General features: G+C 39.5%; 1 protein-coding gene across 4 annotated transcripts in view; it reads right to left on the reverse strand.

The window, feature by feature from the left end:
* Window positions 1–22,562, reverse strand: part of CTTNBP2 (cortactin binding protein 2) — a 108,794-nt gene that overhangs the window by 32,944 nt on the left and 53,288 nt on the right. For all 4 annotated transcript variants that reach the window (XM_069976410.1, XM_069976418.1, XM_069976429.1 and 1 more), the window contains 5 exons: window positions 19,337–20,933; window positions 12,872–13,075; window positions 11,530–11,629; window positions 9,697–9,844; window positions 5,002–5,235 (listed from right to left, as the gene is read on the reverse strand). In XM_069976410.1, coding sequence (XP_069832511.1) covers window positions 5,002–5,235; window positions 9,697–9,844; window positions 11,530–11,629; window positions 12,872–13,075; window positions 19,337–20,933 — 2,283 coding nt within the window. The remainder of the gene's footprint in view (window positions 1–5,001; window positions 5,236–9,696; window positions 9,845–11,529; window positions 11,630–12,871; window positions 13,076–19,336; window positions 20,934–22,562) is intronic.

The raw sequence follows: 22,562 nt of genomic DNA on the forward strand, positions 1-22,562 counted from the left end.
GTGCTGTTCACGCTAAATTGTGATTGGATGGTGGGTGAAACTTCCATAAATAAACCCAGCATGCAGATGTGCTGGTGTGGGATTATTTAAAACCAGTGTATGAAACACTGGTCCTAATAAATTCCCCTCCAGACTCTACTGACACTTCTCCCACCTTTATAGAATCTGTCATCAGTCACCTTCCTACCCCGGTACCCCACCAGACCCAACGCTTTAACCAAGATGATTCATCAGGGAAGCATGTTTCTTTCCTTTTTGTACAGCTTCAACCTCATGTAATTTTATTGTATTTATTATATAAATAAAAATTTTAATTATGGACCTGCACAGCTGTAGTGCTGCCACTCCCCATCTCCCACTAGTCTCCTGTATCCCCCAGTTCCTGTAACTTCATGGCTCCACAGAAATTGCCCGCTAAGCCAATCAGTGTCTGAGACGGACACCACTGTAGCCACCGATTGGTTGAATGAGCAGTTCTTCTGGGGCTATGATGTCACAGGAACTTTGGGGTAAAGGAGACCAGAGGGAGATGGGGATGGCAGCATAACAGCTGTGCTGTTGCGGGACTGGTGAGTAACACTAGCTTTTTATGTTTGCAACAACCCAGCATTGTTTTTTTTTTGCCTGGACAGCCCCTTCTCCCCTGAGCCTTTTACCCTCATACAATTGCACACTTGGCTTGCCATCTTAATGTATAATAAATCGCACAGAATATATTCATAAGGAACTAAAAACATGACACAAAGAACCCTACAATGCATTTTCTTTCCATAGGAATTCAATGTTCAGTGTAGGGTCATCAGAAGGAGGTAAAATAATAACACTTATAAAAATAAGCTATAAATAATGGTCAATCTTCCATAACCAGTCACAGGAAAACAATCATTCAGAGGAAAAAAATTCATGAGAAAATAATTACATACAGAAAGTTAGATTCCTGTAGATGGCATGTCTCCACTGGGGAATCCAATATCGAGGTCCAATAAATCATAATCAGTTAAAGAAGAATATCCATTATATAAAGCACAAAAGTAACCTTGGGTGGTGCATGTCTAAAAGGGAGTCCAATGTTCATGTCAAATCTGTTGACAAGTCTATTTGTATGCAGGGTTACATTGCAACAAAGTGAATTGTGATGCCTTCTTCCGTCTTATCACCATAATATTCTGACACCTCTTTAAATGGTTGATTCCTGTTTTAGAATAGCAAATGTCCCCTAGGTTGCAGGTTATGATCGGGTATTTATTTTATTTCCTGCTGCTTACATTGTGTTAATATATTCTGCCTCACTGTGCAGAGATTATCACTCCCAGTAGTTGTTATAATCTCACAATCTCTATTGTTACACAGATCAGTCCATGCCTCCGATGGGGTTGACAATCTAATTCCCCTATCTCAAACTCTCATACACTAGGACTGATTTCAGGGAAAGCCTGTTAACCAATGAGTATGTTTATCAACTTTGGGTAGAATGTAGTGTACAAGGTAGGATCCTGTACAGACACTGGAATAACATACAGACTCCATGCAGAGATTGTCTTGTCAGAACCGAACCCAAGACTAAATGGATTACTAAATGGATAGACCCCAACACAATGATATTACTTGTCAGTAGAACATAACAGTACTGTCAGAGACTGGCACTCTAGAAGCTATATCTATAGTGCCCACCAGCTAAATGTGGCTTTACAGACAAATGCCAAATGTTAAATACAACAGATATAGTAAATCTACTATAAGACTTAAAAATTAAAAAGCCTTTACAGACATATCATTAATAATGATACACTTAACTTCTAGAACAAAATGTTGTGTAGTAAAGCAGATGAGAAATAAAGAAAATCTCTGAAGAATACACCACAGAAGGAGCCAATGACTGCCTGCATTCATTTATTGCCTCTGGCCAGAAAACAGAAACTCGCTCCAGCAGAAGAAATCTATTATTCATACATGAACAGGGCTGAGGCAGATCATAAATAAAAAATCCTAAGGTTCCAACAAGCTATTATTCACACCACAGGATTCTTATTTAAAGGAACAATAAAAATCTACTTTTTGAACCAAACATTACAAATATGTTAGTGTGTAACCAGACACATTATAATTGATGCTTAGTTTCAGATGCAGATGACTTTTATAAAGCAAAAACAAGTTGACAAAGACTAGAGTTGTTGATTTAGATTTTAGGGCATAGAGATGTTGTACTACAGACTTTTGTACTTGCAATTCTGTATTACTCCTTGCAGGTTTAAGAGCAACTGAGGTTACAAGTATAAAAGGAATTACAGTACAACTAAATACCATTCGTCAAAATTGTTCTTTAACCCCTTTAAGACAGAGCCCTTTGATGCCCGGATGTCCAGGTCAGATTAATGCAATGTTCCTCCCCGCCTTCTAAGAGCCATAGCACCATTATTTTTCCACCTACAGGGCTGGTTGGGGTGTAATTTTTTTTGCGCCATGATCTCTAGTTTTTATTAATATCGCATTGGTGTAACAGAAAAATTTTGATTGCTTTTTATTAATTTTTTTGTGATATATAGTTTAATAAAATCAGAAATCCTGGTGCGTTTTTTTTCCAGGTACGCCGTTCACCGTGCAGGAACATTAATGTTATATTTTAATAGATCGGACAATTCCGCACGCTACCATATGCAATATGTTCATTTATTTATTTTTTTACATTTTTATTTTTATAATAAGCAAGGGGGTCTTTTAAACTTTTATTGGGGGGGGGGGTTATAAGGGTTTTTTTTAATACTTTTAAAAACTTTTTTTATTACACTTTTTTTTTTTCTAGACATTTTTATTTACTTGCATAGATTGCAAGTACTGATCTATGCTATGCCATAGCATAGATCAGTGTTATCGGCGATCTATGTATAGAGCCTGCCTGAGAGCAGACTCTACACATAGATCGCCGATCTGACAGGACGAAGGTAAGGAGCTTACCCCCACCTGTCGGCACAAGCATGGCTGCAGGGGTCCCGATTACCCAGTGACAAATGCTTGATCTGTCACTGAGAACCTTAAACGCCGCGATCACTGTAGATCACAGCGTTTAAGGGGTTAATGAGAGTCAGCTGCAGGATCGCAGCTGACTCTCATCACCTCCGACCCTGGACACTGATGTGAGCGGGATCGCTCTCTCTGCAGCGATCCCGCTCACATCAGGAAGCCCTGTCAGTTACAGGAACATATATTTACATTTCTACCGTACAGGGTATATGCAGTAGGAACGTATATATACAGATTGCTGACGGGAAGGGGTTAAGACCATAATAAAAGCATTTTTCTACATTCTGGAAGCACAGATGGCTATATAAAAAAGGTACTGTGTGTCTTTTTAGCCTATCTTAACAGTTATCTAACAGTGTCAGCAGTTTAGAATGTGAATTGCAGCTGACAGCTTACTGTAGATAAGCAGAGGGGGATCCTTCTCTCCAACTAACTGCCAGCCTCAAAAATCACACAAAACTACTGAGATTTTTTTTCCTTATTTGTTGGGAATTTTCTCTGGTAATATTACTTTATTATACTTTCATGCATAATTAAACTTCTGTGACTAATTTCCTGTAATACAATAATAAGTTTGCTCATCTCTAGTCATAAATATTTGATTGTAGAGGGGGCGACCTATGGGACCCACACTGAGCACATGAATAGTGGTCCCTAGTCCCAAAAGAAAATGAAAAAGCAGTTCACTTATATGAACAGCGCTCAATTCATTTGCAACAGGATTGCTGAGTATAACCCAGTACAATGCTTGACTATCTTTGGATAGTCAAGTTATTTTATTTGGTTAACTGGAAAACAATAATTCTCTGCATAAGAATATTGGAAAGGAAGCTTCTACTGCATAATTTCCTTTACCCAGATATAACCCTATTTACACAGGAAGATGTGCGTATGATAACGATAAATTTTGAAGCCAGCTCTAAAGACACAATCAGCCGAGGATCACTTTTACACAGGCCGATTGTCGGCCGCCTTTCTAGCAATGCTCCTTGACAATAATCGGCCTGTGTAAGGGTCCTTTTACACAGAGAGATTTATCTGACAGATTTTTTAAGCCAAAGCCAGCAATGGATTTGAAAAGAGGAGAAATCTTTTATGACCTGTTCTCTGTTCACAGTCTTTTCCTAGCTTTGGCTTTAACAATCTGCCAAATAATCTCTCAGATAATCTCTCTGTGTAAATTGACTCTTCCACTCAAGCAATTTCCTCCAATAAATATCTTAGGTGAGATAGCAGTAGTGCTGTGTGCAGCCTTTTTGATGCAAATCTGGATGAAAGACAAACATTTGAAAAAAGAAAAATTCTGTGAGAAATCTGCTTGCTTGCATTTAAGAAAAGAGATCCTTGAAAAGCTTTGAAACAATGCACTGGTGGTGCTATTCACTATTATCCCTCAGTACTGTGATTTTAACATCTCCTGCTGAGATAAATCTACAGAGAATCATACAGTGAGAACAAAGGATAAGCTAAAAACAGTACTAAGGAAGTCATTATTCTTTTAATGAGCTACATAAAAGCAACTTTTTTAGGGTTAACCCATAAATGTACTTAATGCCCAGTCACAGCATTTTAAGTGCTTGGTAGTCCTAAACATATAAATTTACCCGGCCTAAAACTGTAAATGAATTCCTGATAAGGTCCAGTCGATGAAGAGGTAATGTTTCTCCTTGAGGAGAGCATGTGGAGTCTTATGGGCCTTTCAGGATCCTACCGGGTCTGAGCATTTACCTTCAAGTATGAAGCTATATACAGTAGCTGGCTTCACAGAACAAGCTCCGTTCTCTTTTTTCCTTGGTAAAGCATTGCATGGCCTAGCAGCAGTTTGGAACTCTCACCAAGGAGAAATGTTACTCCCCAGAGCTCCAGTCTGTATTTAAAAAACTTTCGAATCATCTTGTATGTATAAAAAGTATATTTAGGTGGAATAATACATGATTATTGGGTTAATGATCACATGCCATAAGGAAAGCTTTTAAACCATACCTTAAAGCCTTTTGATGCTGCTATATGTGCAGCTGTCCATCCCTCACTGTCTGCACTATTGATTAGTGTTGCAGAAATGACAGGTTCACCATTTATTTTGTCCTTGTTCTTTAAATCATATAGTCTCACGTCAAATTCATTATGGGAATCACAGTGACCTCCATAATACATGAGGAGCTTGAGACAGTCTGTATTTCCAGAATCTGCTGCAGCATGAATTGGTGTCCAGCCAGTCTACAAAAGCAGAAAGCATTGCATCTATATTATTAAGAATGCCTTATAATCAATACAGACATTACCAGAGCTTAATGTCGATAATATGATTTACATTGCTCAGCAAAACAAATTGCAAAGAAAATAAATCTCAGATCAACTTTCAAATGAAGAAACAAGGTATTCACAACATTTTTTCTTGAATTTTTAACATTTTTAATGAACATGTGCTGAATAGAAATCAAGTAAGATACCAGTATAAAGCCACACTGGCCTGAGAGTAGGGCTGGGCGATATTGGCCTAAATTATTATCGCGGTTAATCGTACATATAGCCGAGGTAACGATAACTGAGCGATAATTATGACACGCCCCTTTTGCAAGCCACACCCACTTGACCGTGCAAACCTGGTGATACTTTTTTTTTTTTATACTCTTATTAAAAAAAATAACTCACTGAGCAGCAACACAAGGCTGGGCCATATAGGCTATTGTCCTTATTATTATTTGTCATTATTAGGGGTCTCAGCAGAGACCTGGACGTGTATATACAGGTATACCGCCATTACAGGATATGTATACACAGGTATACAGCTATGTACATAGTACAGTATCTGTATATACAGCTATGTACACACTACAGAACGTTTATATACAGGTATACAGCAACATAGCTGTATACATGTCCTGTACTGTGTACATAGCCCTATACCAGTATATATACATCCGGTAGTGTGTACATAGCTGTATACCTTTTATATACATGTTCTGTAGTGTGTACATAGTTGTATACCTTTTATATACATGTTCTGTAGTGTGTACATAGCTGTATACCTGTATATACACATCCTGTAGTGTTTACGTAGCTGTATACTCAAATATGCAAGTCCTGTAGTGGCAGTATTATTTATGTATTTATGCACACACACTACAAGATATGTATATACAGGTATACAGCTATGCAGATTTTCCATTAATAACTCATGCACACTCAGCTAAGCTGAGCATTCATATGTATTATAGAATTAAAAGAAATAGGGGGATCTGGGCAGAAGGGGGAAAGCAGCTGGGGGGGATCTGAAGGGGGGGGGAGCAGCTGGGGGGGATCTGAAGGGGGGGGAGCAGCTGGGGGGGATCTGGGCAGAAGGGGGGGGAGCAGCTGGGGGGGATCTGAAGGGGGGGGAGCAGCTGGGGGGGATCTGGGCAGAAGGGGGGGGGAGCAGCTGGGGGGGATCTGAAGGGGGGGGGAGCAGCTGGGGGGATTTGGGCAGAAGGGGGGGAAGCAGCTGGGGGGATCTGGGCAGAAGGGGGGGGGAGCAGCTGGGGGGATCTGGGCAGAAGGGGGGGAAGCAGCTGGGGGGGATCTGGGCAGAAGGGGGGGAGCAGCTGGGGGGGATCTGGGCAGAAGGGGGGGAAGCAGCTGAGGGGGGGGAGGTTTGGGCAGAAAGGGGGGGGGATCTGGGCAGAAGGGGGGGGAAGCAGCTGAGGGGGGGGAGGTTTGGGCAGAAGGGGGGGGGGGGGCATAAGCTCTATCTCCTCCCAGCCGGACAGGCGCTGACCCGCTCCACATACCCGGGAGTGAGCGGCCGGGGGTACATAAGCTGTATCTCCTCCTCCCCTGTCACCCCGCTCAGCATTGGTACGCTTGTGGCCCCGTCGGACGTTTGCACAGGCAGATCCCGGTCTCTGGAGGAGGAGACCGCATGATCATGTGATGGCGTCCCTGCGGGTGCTCGAGCTGAATAGCGGGATCGGGGATCTGCACTGCGGCCCTAGATCCCGCTATTCAGCTCCAGCACCCGCAGGGACGCCATCACATGATCCTGCGGTCTCCTCCTCCAGAGACCGGGATCTGCCTGTGCAAACGTCCGACGGGGCCACAAGCGTACCAATGCTGAGCGGGGTGACAGGGGAGGAGGAGATACAGCTTATGTACCCCCAGCCGCTCACTCTCGGGTATGTGGAGCGGGTCAGCGCCTGTCCGGCTGGGGGTGGGGAGGTTATAGGCTGGTGCAGGATTGCAGGGCACACTGAGGGACGGGCGGGCAGGGGCCGTTGGGGGGCGCTCTGTCAGGCATGGCGGGACGGTAAGTGCTATGACACATACAGCACACTGTGCAGCACTGAAATACCGCAAATACCGTCCTGGCGCAGTTGAGGTCGGTTTACCGACGCCAGAGACGGTATCGGTATTTTCACGGTATACCGCCCAGCCCTACCTGAGAGCGACAGAATTTTATCCATAAACCAATATATAAGGCCCTAGATTTTCAGATCAACCTTTGTGCCTACTACTACACATTCCTTAAAATCCCACCAGCAAACCAGTATGTATTCTATGTGCAATTCTATCGACTGTGTAGGTTCTCCTGAACTGGCTATAGATAAATGGCCTACAGGTGATAAAAAGTTATGTGTTTGTGTAAACTAAATAAGTCACTCTCACCAAATAGGTTTCCTATATTCGGGGCGATGTCACAGCTTTTGGAGATGCACAGCTGCACAGTGCACAGCTTTTGGAGATGACGTACCATAGCCATGTGTTTATGCGATGACCACAAACCCTTTAAATTCCATGTAATAAGTAAAGAAGGTAATCAATTTGATGATATAGTAGGGATTGAATGGATCATGGCATTCGGAAGGCTGTTAGGGAACCTCATCAGCACCTTACAGATTAGTGCAATAAGTTGGCTTGTCAGTGGTAAAACAAAGAGCACAAATAAAAATATGAGGCTGAAACAAAACAACCAAAGCATTTCTCTCCAATACCATACATCAATATTAATTCCCCAATGCAAAGCTGCTCCTCCCACACAAACCCCCTCCAGTGTCACTGATATCCCCCACTGACTGCAGAGCCTCCATTTCCGGGACAAATTCATTTCAGGAGTAACAGCCCGCTCAGCCAATCACTGACTGAGAAATCCCTGACTGACACTGACTGTGTCACAGATGTAGCACATCATGAATATTTGTGTCTATCACATGACCTGGGCAAATTCTTATTTACAAATGACTGCAAGCAGACAGAAATTTGTGGAGAAAATACAATTCAAATAGCATACCATTTTATTACATAAAGAAAAACAGCTGCTAATAGTTCCAATTACAGCTCCCAAAGGCATTATGAAATGAATGCATATATTTGTGTCTTAAGAAGGCCATTTGAAGGAGGATCACATATTATTGGAACTATGGAACAGATTAATGAGAAATAACAAATAAAGTCTGCAATAATACAAATAATGGGAATAATATGAACTATGTTTAAAAAGTAAGAGGACCCTGCTAAAAGGTGTCCTAGTGTAATTATTTATTATAAAGAATATTTAAGCTATTTAGTAAGCAGCGTTCAGACATTGGTGGTACATGCAATATGGCACTGGTGAACTCATGGGGGAATGATTTTGACTGTGTGTATTCCACGCCCTGTACTGTAGGAATATAACTTAATATGTTCTGGAAAATAGAAAGACAAGATCTGATTGACTGGTTTACTGTTTGTCTGCCTTTTACACATGATGCCATTTGGATGTCAAGTTATATTGTCTTTAAAAGGGGTGAACCAACTGGACAATTCATTCTCGAAATAAAGCCCATATTTGCAGAAATCCTCAGCCATTTGCTGGGCCAGTAGCCAGAGGAAGCTAGTGGCTGGTAGGATAATGGAAGTGGTAAACAAATTGGACAACTTCATCTCTATAAAAAGCCAACAACTTGCAGAGGCTGCTAGAATACCCATTAATGAGCTGATATTGCCAGGGGCATTGCTAGGGGTAAATGGCCTGGACACCAACATCCCTTAAAATAGTCAATAATTTGCTAAAATCCCCAGTGATCAGCTGATGTTGCCAAAAGCAGCTTTTGGTCAGGGAGGACATTTATGCTACATTCACTCAACGTCTTTCAGTGCGTTTAATTTTGAAGCAAAAATATGGCCATATTGTGGAAATTACTTTGTGGGAACATAGCTTTAATTGGTGAATGAGTTGGAAAGCTACTTTTCACAGGCTGTGATCACACATGGCATTTTTGTTGCTTTTTATGAGCAAATCACAGCAAAATTGTGGGAACATTGCACTAAAAGTGAAAGAAAAATACCATGTGTGAACACAGCCTAAAAGAAGTCAATAAAACCTACAGCTGGCCACATATTTAACTGCAAGTGAAATGTAACAACACATAATAACACTATATTCTTTAGAGCAAGAGTTGCCAATAGGGGAAATAAACAGGGGTTAGGACAGGAAACTGACAAAAAGAAATCATCTAAACATAAAGACATTTTTATTTATTAAAGACAACCCCAGTTCATATGTATTGGCAATTGCCTAATTTTATACAATGACTGACACATAGATGAACAGCTACCTAAGTACATCACTGGTAACAGATGTATGGATGTAACATTAGGCTTTGTGTACTGCAGTTAAAGAAAAATAGATTTCATTACTGTATGTATGGAGTTGTTTATACCCACATTTGTCATAATATGTCGATTGGCACCAGAGTCCAGTAAAAGTTTAACAGTTTCACAGTTTCCATTTTTACAAGCCAGATATAATGGGGTTTGTCCTCCACTAACATAGTTGATATCAGCATTGTATGCAAGCAATTTCTCTGCACATCTATGGAAAACAGCAAACCAGAAATTATTTTTATGACACTTGTTACAAATCTTACATATACGTTTACAAGGTTTTATAATTTGTACAAAAACATGTTGTTGACATGCATTTAAATGGCCTGAATTACTTTTCAATTGTGGTCTGGTGGCTGGATCAGCTCCCCTCAGAGATCGTTGGGAGCCAATCCATTCTACAGGAAGCCTGGGTCCTTTGATATACCTCCAAGGCGGCCTGTATTTGGCAACTGTTAGAGGCCGCCTTCAGCAGGCCCTAACAATCAAGTGAAGATTTAATGGATCACTGCAGTACTTGTTTGTTAACAATGGCAGTTACTTGCCCTTATTTTTACAATGTGGTAACATAGCCTAAAAGCATTTTTAAATTTTTTTCTAACTAGTAAAATAGAGTAAAAGTTACATAAATTTCTTATCATTGTAATTGTACTGATTTGAGAAACATAGATAACATGACAGTTTTACCACATGGCGAACAGTGTAAACATGAAACCCACGTGAAATTTGAAAAATAATTTTTCTTTTCAATTTCACCTCCTAAATAATTGTTTTTGTGTTTGAAGCATATTTTATGGAAAAAAGGAAGGATGTCATTACAAAATGCAATTGGTGTCGCAAAAATAAGACTGTAGGTGAGGAAAAAAACTAAAGTGTAAAAAAGAACGCTGGCTGTGACATGAGGAAGTTAACCATTTATTTATACATATCGGCACTGCCCTATGTACTGCTCACAATACATATGAATTTCAAACATAAGATGCCTGGTACTAAGCAGCCTACGGTGTCAACAAAGTAAGAAGTTGGAGGAATGGTGCATAATCTACAACTGACAAATTTATAGACTGACTCCAGTGATAATGTAAGATTTGTGTGAGCACTAAACTATGGTCTATATATTGGCTGATATATTTTAATAGCGACAACCTTAGGCTATGTTTCCACAATGTTTTTTCTTGTCCGTTTATAATTTTTAAAATGACTTCTGTTATTTTGAGGATTTGCCGCCTGTCAGTGAAATAACAGCTGTTGGTACATTATTCTAGTTTAAGGGTACAAACACACACGGCATATACGCTGCGTATTTACTGCTGCGATACGCAGCAGATACGCAGCAGATTAGATCTAAATAACTGAACACAGTATCAAATCTGCTGCGTATCTGCTGCAGATCCGCTGCGTATCTGCTGCGTATCTGCTGTGTGTGTTTGTACCCTTAGCGGACTAATTGACCTTGGGATGTGTATTCCAAATGAAAAGTCCACTGAATTTAATTGTAAAAACGGAGAAAGGGCGGTGAAAAAAGAAAAACTGTCAGTGAACAACAAAAAATAATGTCCGCTGTTTGCAAAAGACGTCCAAAACTAATTGACATGATCATTATTTTCATGTCCGTGCAAATAATGTCCGTCTTTTTTTACATTGTGTGCATTGGATGTCTGTCATTTCATTGACTTTAATGGATTGCATTGCAGTCAGTTAAATTGCGGCAATAATGGACAGCTTTTTAAAGAGAAAAAGCGGATGCCTTTTCTCTTTTTTTGACGTTTTGTGAACATAGCTGCTTAAGGTTCCCTGGGGTTCTTGTAAGCTATATGAATTCCTTAGCTCCAATGAAGATTTTACCAAGTCTTACATAGGAAATGATAGTTACAGTTGCACAGTGCTCCTTACTTTGAATGTCCCTGAGCAGCTGCTGTGCATAAGGCAGTAAAGCCATTTGAAACAGTAGCATCTACTCGTGCTCCTGACGTCAGCAGCAACTTTACACAGTCTGCAAAGTGAACAAAAATAGAGCATGAGAATGCAGAATAAAGAGACAAAAGTAGAAGAAATGTGTCGTGGGGGTAGGACAAAATATATTATTGTACAATACTGGCAAGAAATGACATGTACACAGTATGCATACCAGTTAACCTCTGCAAGAAGGATATATATATATATATATATATATATATATATATATATATATATGAGAATAATTAGGATTTCTCAGTGAAGTTGGAGGATTTAGCAATGGTTACAGAATGAATGCAAAGAAGGACATGTTCACATCTGCTGAACCTCCATCACAGATTCCATCACATTTGGAAGAAGAATAGCTGAGCATGCAATACCATTTGCCCCCTCAAAATAATGGAAACTACAAGAGAACCCATTAATAATCAATGAGATCAGTCAGACACTGGTGGCATCAGATGTGTGACAGATCCACTGTGTCATGGCCTAAGCAGAAACAATGACATGGCTGTCAACACAGCCTAAGGGCCCTCTTACATGGCCCGACCTGAAGTGACAAATGGGTACAAATCAGTGACCATGCCCCTGTGTCATCCACTGAGCTTGTATATGCCTATGGAGGACACAGAAGGAGGGACATGGTCAAAAGCTCCTCCATGCTCAGCCATCTTAAATACAGGACTGCTGATTCAGCGTAGAGAGCAGAATGACACAGCCTGGAGGAGAGGAGTCTGATATTAGCTCTATGAGGTACACAGGGAGCCGCTGTCAGTATATACAGTGAGTACACTTACTAATACTGTACACTGAACTATTTTATTATAAAGTGGCCAAACCCCTACATTGTACAGTGGTGGCACTGGGTGACTGCTCGGCCCCCATTAAAGTGAAAGGATGCTGCAATTACCCAGTGCCACCAATACACAATGAATGGTGTGGGGTTTCTGGCCCCCCATTTCACTGTGAAGTGCAAGGTGTTGAACAACTAATTGGGGTGGGGGGGGGGCTAAGCACCATTTTGTGGATTAGTCATCATTCTTTTTTTTTTTTTTTTTTTAACAACAAGCGCCAGGTAGGCGCAATTTGCAATTTAAAAAATTAAACAAGATGACAGCCAAAAATCAGGAGCTGATGAACATTCGTAACCCAAAGGGAAAACAACTCTAAACTGGATTGGTCATTATTCATATAGTTTTAAAAAAAACTTTAACTAAAATGTATATATCTTAATAGGTTATTAACCCCAGGTAACATGACATACTAGCAGAACTCTTACCTGTATATCCATTGGCGGCAGCAGAATACAAGGCAGTATGGCCATCTTTTGATAAGTTATTTATATCCAGTCCTTCTTCATTAAGCAGCATTGACAATAAAGTGACATTTCCCTGGACAGCAGCTTGGTGAAGAAGGGTGGACCTGTCTGCCAGGGGAACAGGACCACCGCTTGTTAACAAAGAAGTTAAGGAAGGTGACCAGCCTGTCAGTCAAAGTAATAGATGATAAGGAGAATGGAGATATAAGTATCAGGAAACAACACAAGTTAATAAAAACAACAGGATTTGGAAAGAATTCAAGTAAAGAGATAACATTTGTGAGTCATTCTTCCCAAGTATTAAGTCTTGTTAGAAGTTATATACTTTATTGGTTTACACACAGGGGTGCTATGATTAGATGTACAGATGTACACATGCTTTAGATTATTCTGGATTTATATACTGCATTAGCATGGATTTAGGAAATATCAAGCTATTCTGTGAAATAATAGGTATGATCATTGCTTACTGGGCTATATTCACATAGTATCTCATAATTATGAGGTTCCCTTTTTTTTTACAACTTTATGAATGGGCTACGTAGACTTCTTCTGCACTGATATCACACATATTCCTAATATGGATTATGCACTGGCCAATATGGTAAACTTTTGCCTGCAGTACAGGAACTGAAATGCATATGGACCTATACCAATTTGAATCAGCCACACTGATACAGCCTGTGACACCAAATACGAACTAGGCTATGTTCACACGACTTTGAGGTGGAAATACGGGCATACTTTGATAATTACAGCTGTAAATAATGATCATGCCTTTTATTTACAGACGTATTTTCGACCCAAAATATGTTGCCTGAACATAGCCCAAAAATCTGAATAGGAATTCCCACTGACATGACTAGGTTTCAGTCACATTGTTTCTTGGAAAAACACTGCAGTTTTTGAGGTAATTCTTTCCTCAGGTTTTTAGGCCTAAACCAGAAATTAATTTAAAACAAATATAACTAAAATATAATTTAGGCCTGCTTCATATGAGCAGTGACATATTGCAGGTGAAGTATTTTATCAGTAATATATCTGTACAGTAAATACTGACGGACTGTCTTCTACACTGGACAATAAATTAAACGTTGAAACCTTAAAGATAAAATAAATTAAAATACTAATGAAATATTAGTGCAATATAGGTCAAATACCAATGTATTTTATTGTAGACTTCAATGGGCGTATTCCATTAAGAAAGGGGATAAAATATGGGCATGTTTTATACAGCCATTTGAATGGCCTCATAGATTCAGAGTAGCTTCTTATTACAAGCACCAAAAAACAGATATAATAGAAATGCAAAATAAGCTTGTGTTAAAGAGGCCTTATACTTCTTGTTGGACTCATTTCTGGTTTTAGGTGAAAAACACTTTGTGTAAAACACCCATTACTTTGTACTTTTTTAATACTATATTAACTTTCTCTGTCTGTTTCTCTGTTAGTTGGAAACAGCAGAACCTCCACCAACTACAAGACTATGTTCACACAACATTTTTCCTGCCCGTTGTTTTGAGTATCAAATAATGGACATTGTTTAACATACTCTGTTGGCCGTCATTACAATGACGTCCGTTGGTATATTATTCTAGTTCAGGTTGACTGCTGGCCTTTTTTTGGTGTGGTTATGTTTTGAAGATCTACTGAATTTAGTAGTAAAGATGGTGAAAAGACAGTGAAAAAAAAAGAAACTAAAAATAAAGGCCATTGTTTGCAAAATAACGGCCACAGTGTGAACATAGCCTAAGTTTACTACAATGTTGCAGCCAAAATAGAACTTCCCATAACAAGACACAATACAATTTGTGGTCAATTTAGTAAATATAGCCCATTAAGCCATTTTAAAATTTTTATAGGGAATTTGGTGAAATCCAGTAAGTTTGCTAAGGAAACCTCTAAACATTTTGTTAACTCTGCCACTGCCAAAAGACTGAGAAAACAAACAACAAAATTGTAGTTTATCATAACAATAAGAGTCGAGAATTATAGCATAACAAACATTATTGTTGGCAGCACAGAACATTTTGCATATGGTCTGTTGGGGGAAACGGCAAAATATGAATGCAATATACATTACATAAGTTTTGCCATATTGGCAACATTTTTCTTACCATTCAACATACACTTTTCAAAAAATAGGCACAAATCATTTAAGAAGCAAAAGAAAAATGTGTCGTACAAAAGAAGCCGAGTGAAGCACTTGCTTAAGCCGGAAAAACATGCAGTAATGGAAAAGGGAGTAGGGACAGAAGAACAGCTTCTGGCATCAGCTTCAGAATGTGGAGATGGTTAATTTGAGAGCCAAAATCAATATTTCAATCTTTTTGCCCTACATCCAAGCCAAATCCCATTCACTGGAGAAATTATTGCATCTTAAGGAGGTGAAGACAGTGATTTCACAATTTGAAGGAAAATAACTGCAGTTTAATACAAAATAAATATCATGGGGTATGAAAATCTATGAGCTTAAAATTAACCAATAACTCAAATGCATCATGCTGGAAATAATAAAATGAGTAATTTGAAAGCAAACTATAGTTAAAACGGCTGCACGTCTTTTGTAGCTGTTGCAATTTGCCAAAAAGAAAAAAAAAAAATTGTAAAGAAGAATTGTCTGCTATTTACTTGCTGTATCGAAAATCTAAAAGGACCAATACACCTAAAATACATCCTTATAAAAGAGCTACTAAGGGCTACTATGTGTAAGAGGGTGACTTCACCAAACAGTGAGGAATGAACTATTGGCCTCTGCTGGGGTTTACAGCTGGCAACAAACAACCTGATTATACTGTCATGGCTGAGAACCAGGATAAATGTCACACCTCACCACACCTTAGACAGTACATACACGTTTATACTCATATCAAACATCACACCGCTGCAGGCTCTATTTTGACCTGTTTCTGTGGCCAAAAGACGACTACAAATCTAACAGCAGTTACATTCATAATGCTTTTTCCATCCTGCCATATTTCAAGATCCTCAGAGGTGGTTTTCCAACATTTTGGTTCCAAGATCTGATCATAACCTGCATTAGTGAACTAAATAATATAGCACGTGGGTGTCCATAAACTGGTATTGCTATTTGTCGGGAATCTGTCAGTAGTTCTAAGCATTCAAAACAGTTCTTTAACAGTTTTATATAAAGGACATGGAGAAGAGTTTAAAGGGAATCTGTCAGCTCCCTACCACATGGGTCTCCAAACTGCGGCCCTCCAGCTGTTGTGAAACTACAACTCCTATAATATCGCTGTCCAGGCATGATGGGAAATGTAGTTTTGCAACAGCTGGAGGGCCGCAGTTTGAAGACCCCTGACCTACCAGGTACAGAGCTGCAGACACAGGCAGATAGGTGACAGGGAAATAAAACAAATAATAGCTTTGTCTTTGCTGATGGCCGTTTGCAGAGTTATAAAATCACATTTTTCCTTTGAAGCTAAAGTGCCACAGAATTGATGCTGAGCCACAGGATGCACAACTCTTCCCTCCCACACCCTCTCTGTCTTGACTGACTGACATACAGGGTTGAGTCTATACTCCTGTATGGCAATTAGCCAAGGGAGGCAGAGGTAGCGTGCATGCTGTGGCTCAGCATAATTTCTGTGGCACTTTAGCTTCAAAGTACAGTTTTATAACTCTGCAAATGGCCATCAGCAAGGACAAAAGCATCCTTTGTTTTATCTCCCTATTACCTATCTGCAGGTGTCTACAGCTGTAAAACTGGTAGGGAGCTGACAGATTTCCTATAAAACGTAGCAACGTAGAAACATCCTGGAGCACCACTACTGCAAAGCGTCCAGGAGGTGCATCCTTCATGGTAAGTGTCCAAAGCTCTGTGCAGTAGGTGCTTGCCCAACTCTTCCTTTTAGTTGTAGTGACAGCTCTAGTGGCCTTCAGACTGGACAGTAAAATTGTCACTCAGAGTTGAGATGGAAAAGAATATTGCTACGATAGTTGCTCCGAGAAAAATATGTAGCCCGCATGATTACCGGAACTATAGGTACGTTTTGACTCTTTTCCCTGTCCTCTACATGGAGCTGAGGGGTCAAAATTTCTGCTAGACTCCCTTCAAGATCACCACTAAATATTCATACAGTCTAGGGCCTTGTATCAATCAGTACGCAACCATTCAATATACTAGTATTATTAGTAGCTCTTTATATAAGCCAACTAGTATTCTAGGTTTGCTGGTTCTTTAAAACATTCTACCTCTCATTAAAGTGGGTTCTACAGACTTATGAAGTTGGTGCTAAAAGTGGTTTTGTGTTTACCTAACATCATGCCAAAATCCTACCCTTAGAACCCATCTTGTGAGCCACAGCAACCATTCTGCTGACTTTTTATTTGAATCACAATCAGTTTAGATAAATAAGTCATATACGGACCAGTACATATGAAACAAGTCCATATACACTGAAATGGATGTGTAAGCAAACACAAGGCCATCTTACAGCTTTAGTCCCCAAGTTCTAAGACCCGAGTCAAAATTGTGATATGTAAATTGCAAACAAAGACTGCATTCAGATCTATGTTGCAAAGAAAAAAAATTCATAGATCCCTAGAACCCCTTGAAATGGAGAGCTATTACCAAGTACAGGTTTAAGAAGTGCGGTAAAACATATTCCTAAGCAAACAGAAGAGAAATACTAGGAATTATGACAAGAGGCTCCACAGAGTCTCTGATAAACTCAGTTCTGGCAATATTACATTAAGAAAGTGGTTACAGTTACTGACCTAACTTCTATCAAGGCAAACGCTTGTGAATTTTTATGTGAAGCTGGGCCTCCTAATTGGCAGAATGTTCTGCTTTTTTCAAAACTGCATGAACAAGTGCAGAGCACAGTAAGCCAAGACTGTTTGATGGAAAATGGCAAATCTAGGAATAAGAAGAAAAGGCAACTTTAGTCCAAACACAAAGTATATGTAGCTTAAAGGTTCATGAGCAGCTCATCCACACTTAAACCGAGTCTGCCACCATAAGTCAATGGGATACTTCATATTGGCTACTTGAAAGCACAATAGACATCACAAGGTATATGCAGGTAAGCTCTTGATAAGACTGTAATATTATATGCTGTGTATATGAGCGAGCATCTGTATGTAGATACAGAGGAGGGGGTTTATAACTGACAAGCACCTTCTAGATCAAGACTTTTATTAAAACACATCCGTGAACTGCAGCCCTTTACATGCATATGCATTCATTTCTGTTGGTATTTAAGTGTTATTTGTACATTTTATAAGGAATATGTCATCAGAAAATTAAGTTTTTTTCTGATTAACATATTTTTTGAGAAATGTTGGTCATATTTTTTACAACTCTCCATTATACTATATGACAAAAATAGTGAGAACACCTTGCCATTTTCATTTTGACCATTTAGCCTAAAACTAAGCTGAGATTTTCTGTTTTTAACAGTAATTTCCAGTACGTTCCAGCAGTATCCTTCTTATCATCACAAAAAAGATTACACTAAACACCAGAATATAGATTAGATGGGATCAGGCCACCCACAATAGCTGATGCTGACAGATCACACCCCTCCCCTTTAAATGATCTCAGTACATCACAAAGGATCCTAAAACACTGTACCATCCGTGTGAGTGGAGCCTGATCCAGTCTATTGTGCCAGTGACCATAAAAGCCATTTCTCTATATGCTGTTATAATAGTTAAGGAAATATTACTGCCTTGGTAATAATGTACTTAAAATTACAATTAGTAAAATACAGTGCAGATTAGAAAAAAAAAAACGTTATTAGTAAAAACGGAGGCAATCCATTCACGTTAACATAATAAGCTGCTAGATTTGGGGCACTGTCAAAGCAAGGACTTGCTGTCTAAAGTAAGCTATTATTATGAAGTATTAAAGTAAACCTTACGAAAATCTCAACTCTGTACATACAACATGTTCCACCACCATAGAAACCATGGAAATGGACTGTAAAACTGTAAGAACCTATGGGAATGTGACAACTGGGGCCATGAACTATTCTGTAGTCTGATAAGAATTATACATATCTCTATGCTAGTTCTTTAAATTTTATATAGGTTATAGATGTCCTCTAACTGTAACCCGTCTTCGACATTATAACTGAATTCTTCTATGTTAAACACACAAAGGTTTTTAATTTCCAATAGCACTCCCAATTTTAACAAAAAAAAAGTATTGTATAGAAATTGACTATTATAACAAATGTTTGCACCAACCCACTCATGAAATACATACTCTACAGAGAGGGAAGTGGCAGAATGCCTGTTATACTGATATCATAAGAAAACAGATTCTCATACCCCATGTATGAAACGAGAATACAATGTGCTATGAAAGACTGTTCTGAAGAATGAAAGGTAAGAAACAGGTAATCACAGACTGATACATTTGGCAGAGTAAACGGTGTAAAGCTGATATCCCATTACCTGATGCTGTTACCAGGAGGCTGTCTGAATCACATGGTCTACAGGATGAGGCACTAACAGGGTGTATGGAGGAGTTACAGGCAATGGTTGTGGGAATGACAAGGGAACTTTCTGAACATGCAGGTTCGGTCCATCCAGGGGACTGGGAAGGCCAAGCACCCACCTGTGATGTGCCTATGGCTGGTATGACACAGCCTGCAGATGCCACAGGTATATCTATAGATGGTTTTGGTGGCAGCTGAGGTGAAGACTTAGTTACAGTTTCCTCGTTTACCCTGAATCCATGTGCTGAAGTGGAGGGACCAGATGTAATGGGCTTATGCTCACTTTTCAGCCCAACATTTGGTGGTGTCTTTAATGGAGGATGTGGTACAGAGGGTGTCTGGGAAAGTCCAGGTTTTTTTGGAGGAATAGGTGGAGGATTTCCTCTATCAACTCTTGAAACGGAAGTAGATTTTAGTGCAAGTGATGGATGCCCAGTTCGTCCAGCAACTGGTGGATATGTACCGGTTTCCATTGCATGTGAGAACCCAGGTCTTAGTTGTGTATTCCCCTGAGGACTGGTAAACCTAGAAAGAACTTGGGTTACAGTATTTCTAGCCATTTGTTTTGCAACCATATTCTCACGGCTGTTGGGGGATAATTCTCTTGTCTGAGGATTTTGAGTAGTGTTTCCATTTTGGTCATGCTCGTTGGCATTTGCCTGAAATTTAAACTTGGCAGCCTGGATACGAGGGCTAAGGCCTGAATTTACAGTTGTGGTAGAAGTAGGTAAATGTAAACTCTGCATAGACTGAGACAGGTAGCTTGGTGAAGCTGGCGTGGTGCAAAATGGAATGGTAGGGTGGAGAGAGGAACTGATTGTCTGTTCTGAAGAGCAGCCATTCTCTTGGTTTGTAGGAAGACCTGTTAATGAATCATTTTGGACTGTATGTCTATCTGTAGCAGGTTTTGCAAATGCTGGATTTGTGCAAACATTTACTTTTGCATTACCTGCTATGACATGATTAACTATGGATGGCTTGGCTGGTATAGTCATTGGAGACTTTTTAATACTTTCAGAGTCACCATCTACAACCACCGTATTTGTCTGACAAGAAACGGAACGTGATCCTGGACCTGCAGACAGAGAATGTTTACTTTTGCGAAGAAGAGTTATATTTGCTTTATTATCTTCTTCTCTAGACAATTTCAGTTGCTCAATAATTTTCTTCATCCTGTCTATTTCGTCTTGTAGTTCTTTGGTATGTGCTTCTTCTTGTGAGAGCTTGGCACGGAGATGCTCTCTTTCAGTATCAAATTCTGAAAGTTGTTTTTCAATTTGAGCCTCCATCTGTGCTTCCATTTGGGACCTGATTTGTTTTTCAGCAGCTAGGGCTTCTTCTAGTTCAGAACCCTTTTTCTTTTCCACTTCTAGTTTTGACACTACATCGTCAAACTTTTGTGCTTCTTCCACTAGTTTATTAGACAAAAGTTTACATTCTTTAACTAGAATCAGTACAACATGTTTATTTTTGGTGCGTTCTTCCTCTAGGCGAGCCAAAAGCTTTTTGTGCTCTTGTTCTATAGCTTGAAGCTGACTCTTCTCTGATTCCAGCTGCATTTAGAAAAAAAAGCAAACAGCATATTATTTCATTGCTACATAGATAATAATGTTGCAGTCAGTGGTTATCTTTAGATTATTAATAATATATTAACTGGTCTTAAAAATGTTTTTGAATCTTCTATTGACTTGTTATCGTCTCTACTACTCCCACAAGACAAAAACACAAATTTAATATAAAAATTAAATTAAAAAATTAAAAATCATGTGACATCAGGCCTTTTCAATTTACAGCATATATATTTTGCCTCAGGCTCTGTTCATACTGGCATTGTGGTTTCTGTTACAAAAAATGCATCCAAATTGACATTGATGAACCTCATTGCCATGCTACACGTATATGAAATTTAGAGACCCTGAGGCTTCATAATAGGTGCACACCTATAAAGGGGTGCAGAGACTGATTTTAGACCCAAGTTCTGGTGGTGGAGGAGCCAAACAGCTGTTCTTCATATAGGCGGAAACAATACTATAGAAAATACTTTAGACTTTAGGATACTGGAGCACAGTGGGAATAACAAGCTTCATGTTATAATTATAGTTAATAACTGAAGGCCCCCATATACTTAGTGGCAGGTTCAGCCGTCAGTGAATGGGGGCCATCCAACTCTCCACCGACAGATGATGTTGGTGGAGACAGGGGTGGGGTAGGATGAATTTTAACTGTCAGACCCCTTTAATCTCAGAGAGATAAGACACCACTAGACGCCGCCTTTCCAGTAGGAACCACATGAACCAAACGGTCACATGCATAGGGAAGACAGGAGAAATTACTATTGGACAAACAATGGTTTGCCTTAGGTATTTACGGACGATAGTTGGCTAAAAGAATCATTAATTCAAGAGCTTTCATTCACAATCTTTTGGGAAAGAATTGTCTCAGAACATTCTCAGAATATTCCCAGAAAGATCATTCATTCATTAATGAAGAGAAACCACATATATTTGTAGTGTGTAACCTTTGGGTAAAGCAAAGTACTCAAAGAGAAACTATTATCAGGTTAGAAGCATTTTTTTTACCTTGCAGGTTAGGAGTGATTTTCTTACCCTGATCTTCAGTGTCCTTTAAAGTTTATAAAATATGTAAATGAAGCTGTTTGGTGCACTGGGGGCAGGACTACCACACCCAATGCACCAATCTGTCTGCCTTCTCAATGAATATTCATCTGGCACTCTGCAGTGATGAGCACCAATTGTAAATGCAGAGGGATAACCCAATATTTATTAAGAGGGTGCACCAGCCATGGCAGATCAGTGCACTGAGGGCAGTAGTCCCTTCCCCAGTGCATATCTAATAAACTACAAAGTTCCCAAAAATGGCACTGGGGATCAAGGTAACATAATGACCTTCATCCTCAGCTCTTATGTGCTATAGAGACATATGAGCAGGTTAGATGCTTCTAACCTTCTGATTTGATTCTAAGTTTCCCTTTAACATTGAAATTCTCTGTTACACTGGTCGGTTAGTGGGATGGGACAAAAAGATCTAATTTCATTCTAGTATGCACACTCATGTAGCTAAAACATAGGTATAAAATACGTATCATAAAGCTGACCTTATGGAGTGCATGTTCAGTTTTCCCTTTTACGGTTTATGGTACTGAATTAACAGAGCATGCAGTT

Source organism: Dendropsophus ebraccatus, chromosome 1, assembly GCF_027789765.1.
Source record: "Dendropsophus ebraccatus isolate aDenEbr1 chromosome 1, aDenEbr1.pat, whole genome shotgun sequence".
NCBI classification, from domain to species: Eukaryota; Metazoa; Chordata; class Amphibia; order Anura; family Hylidae; genus Dendropsophus; species Dendropsophus ebraccatus.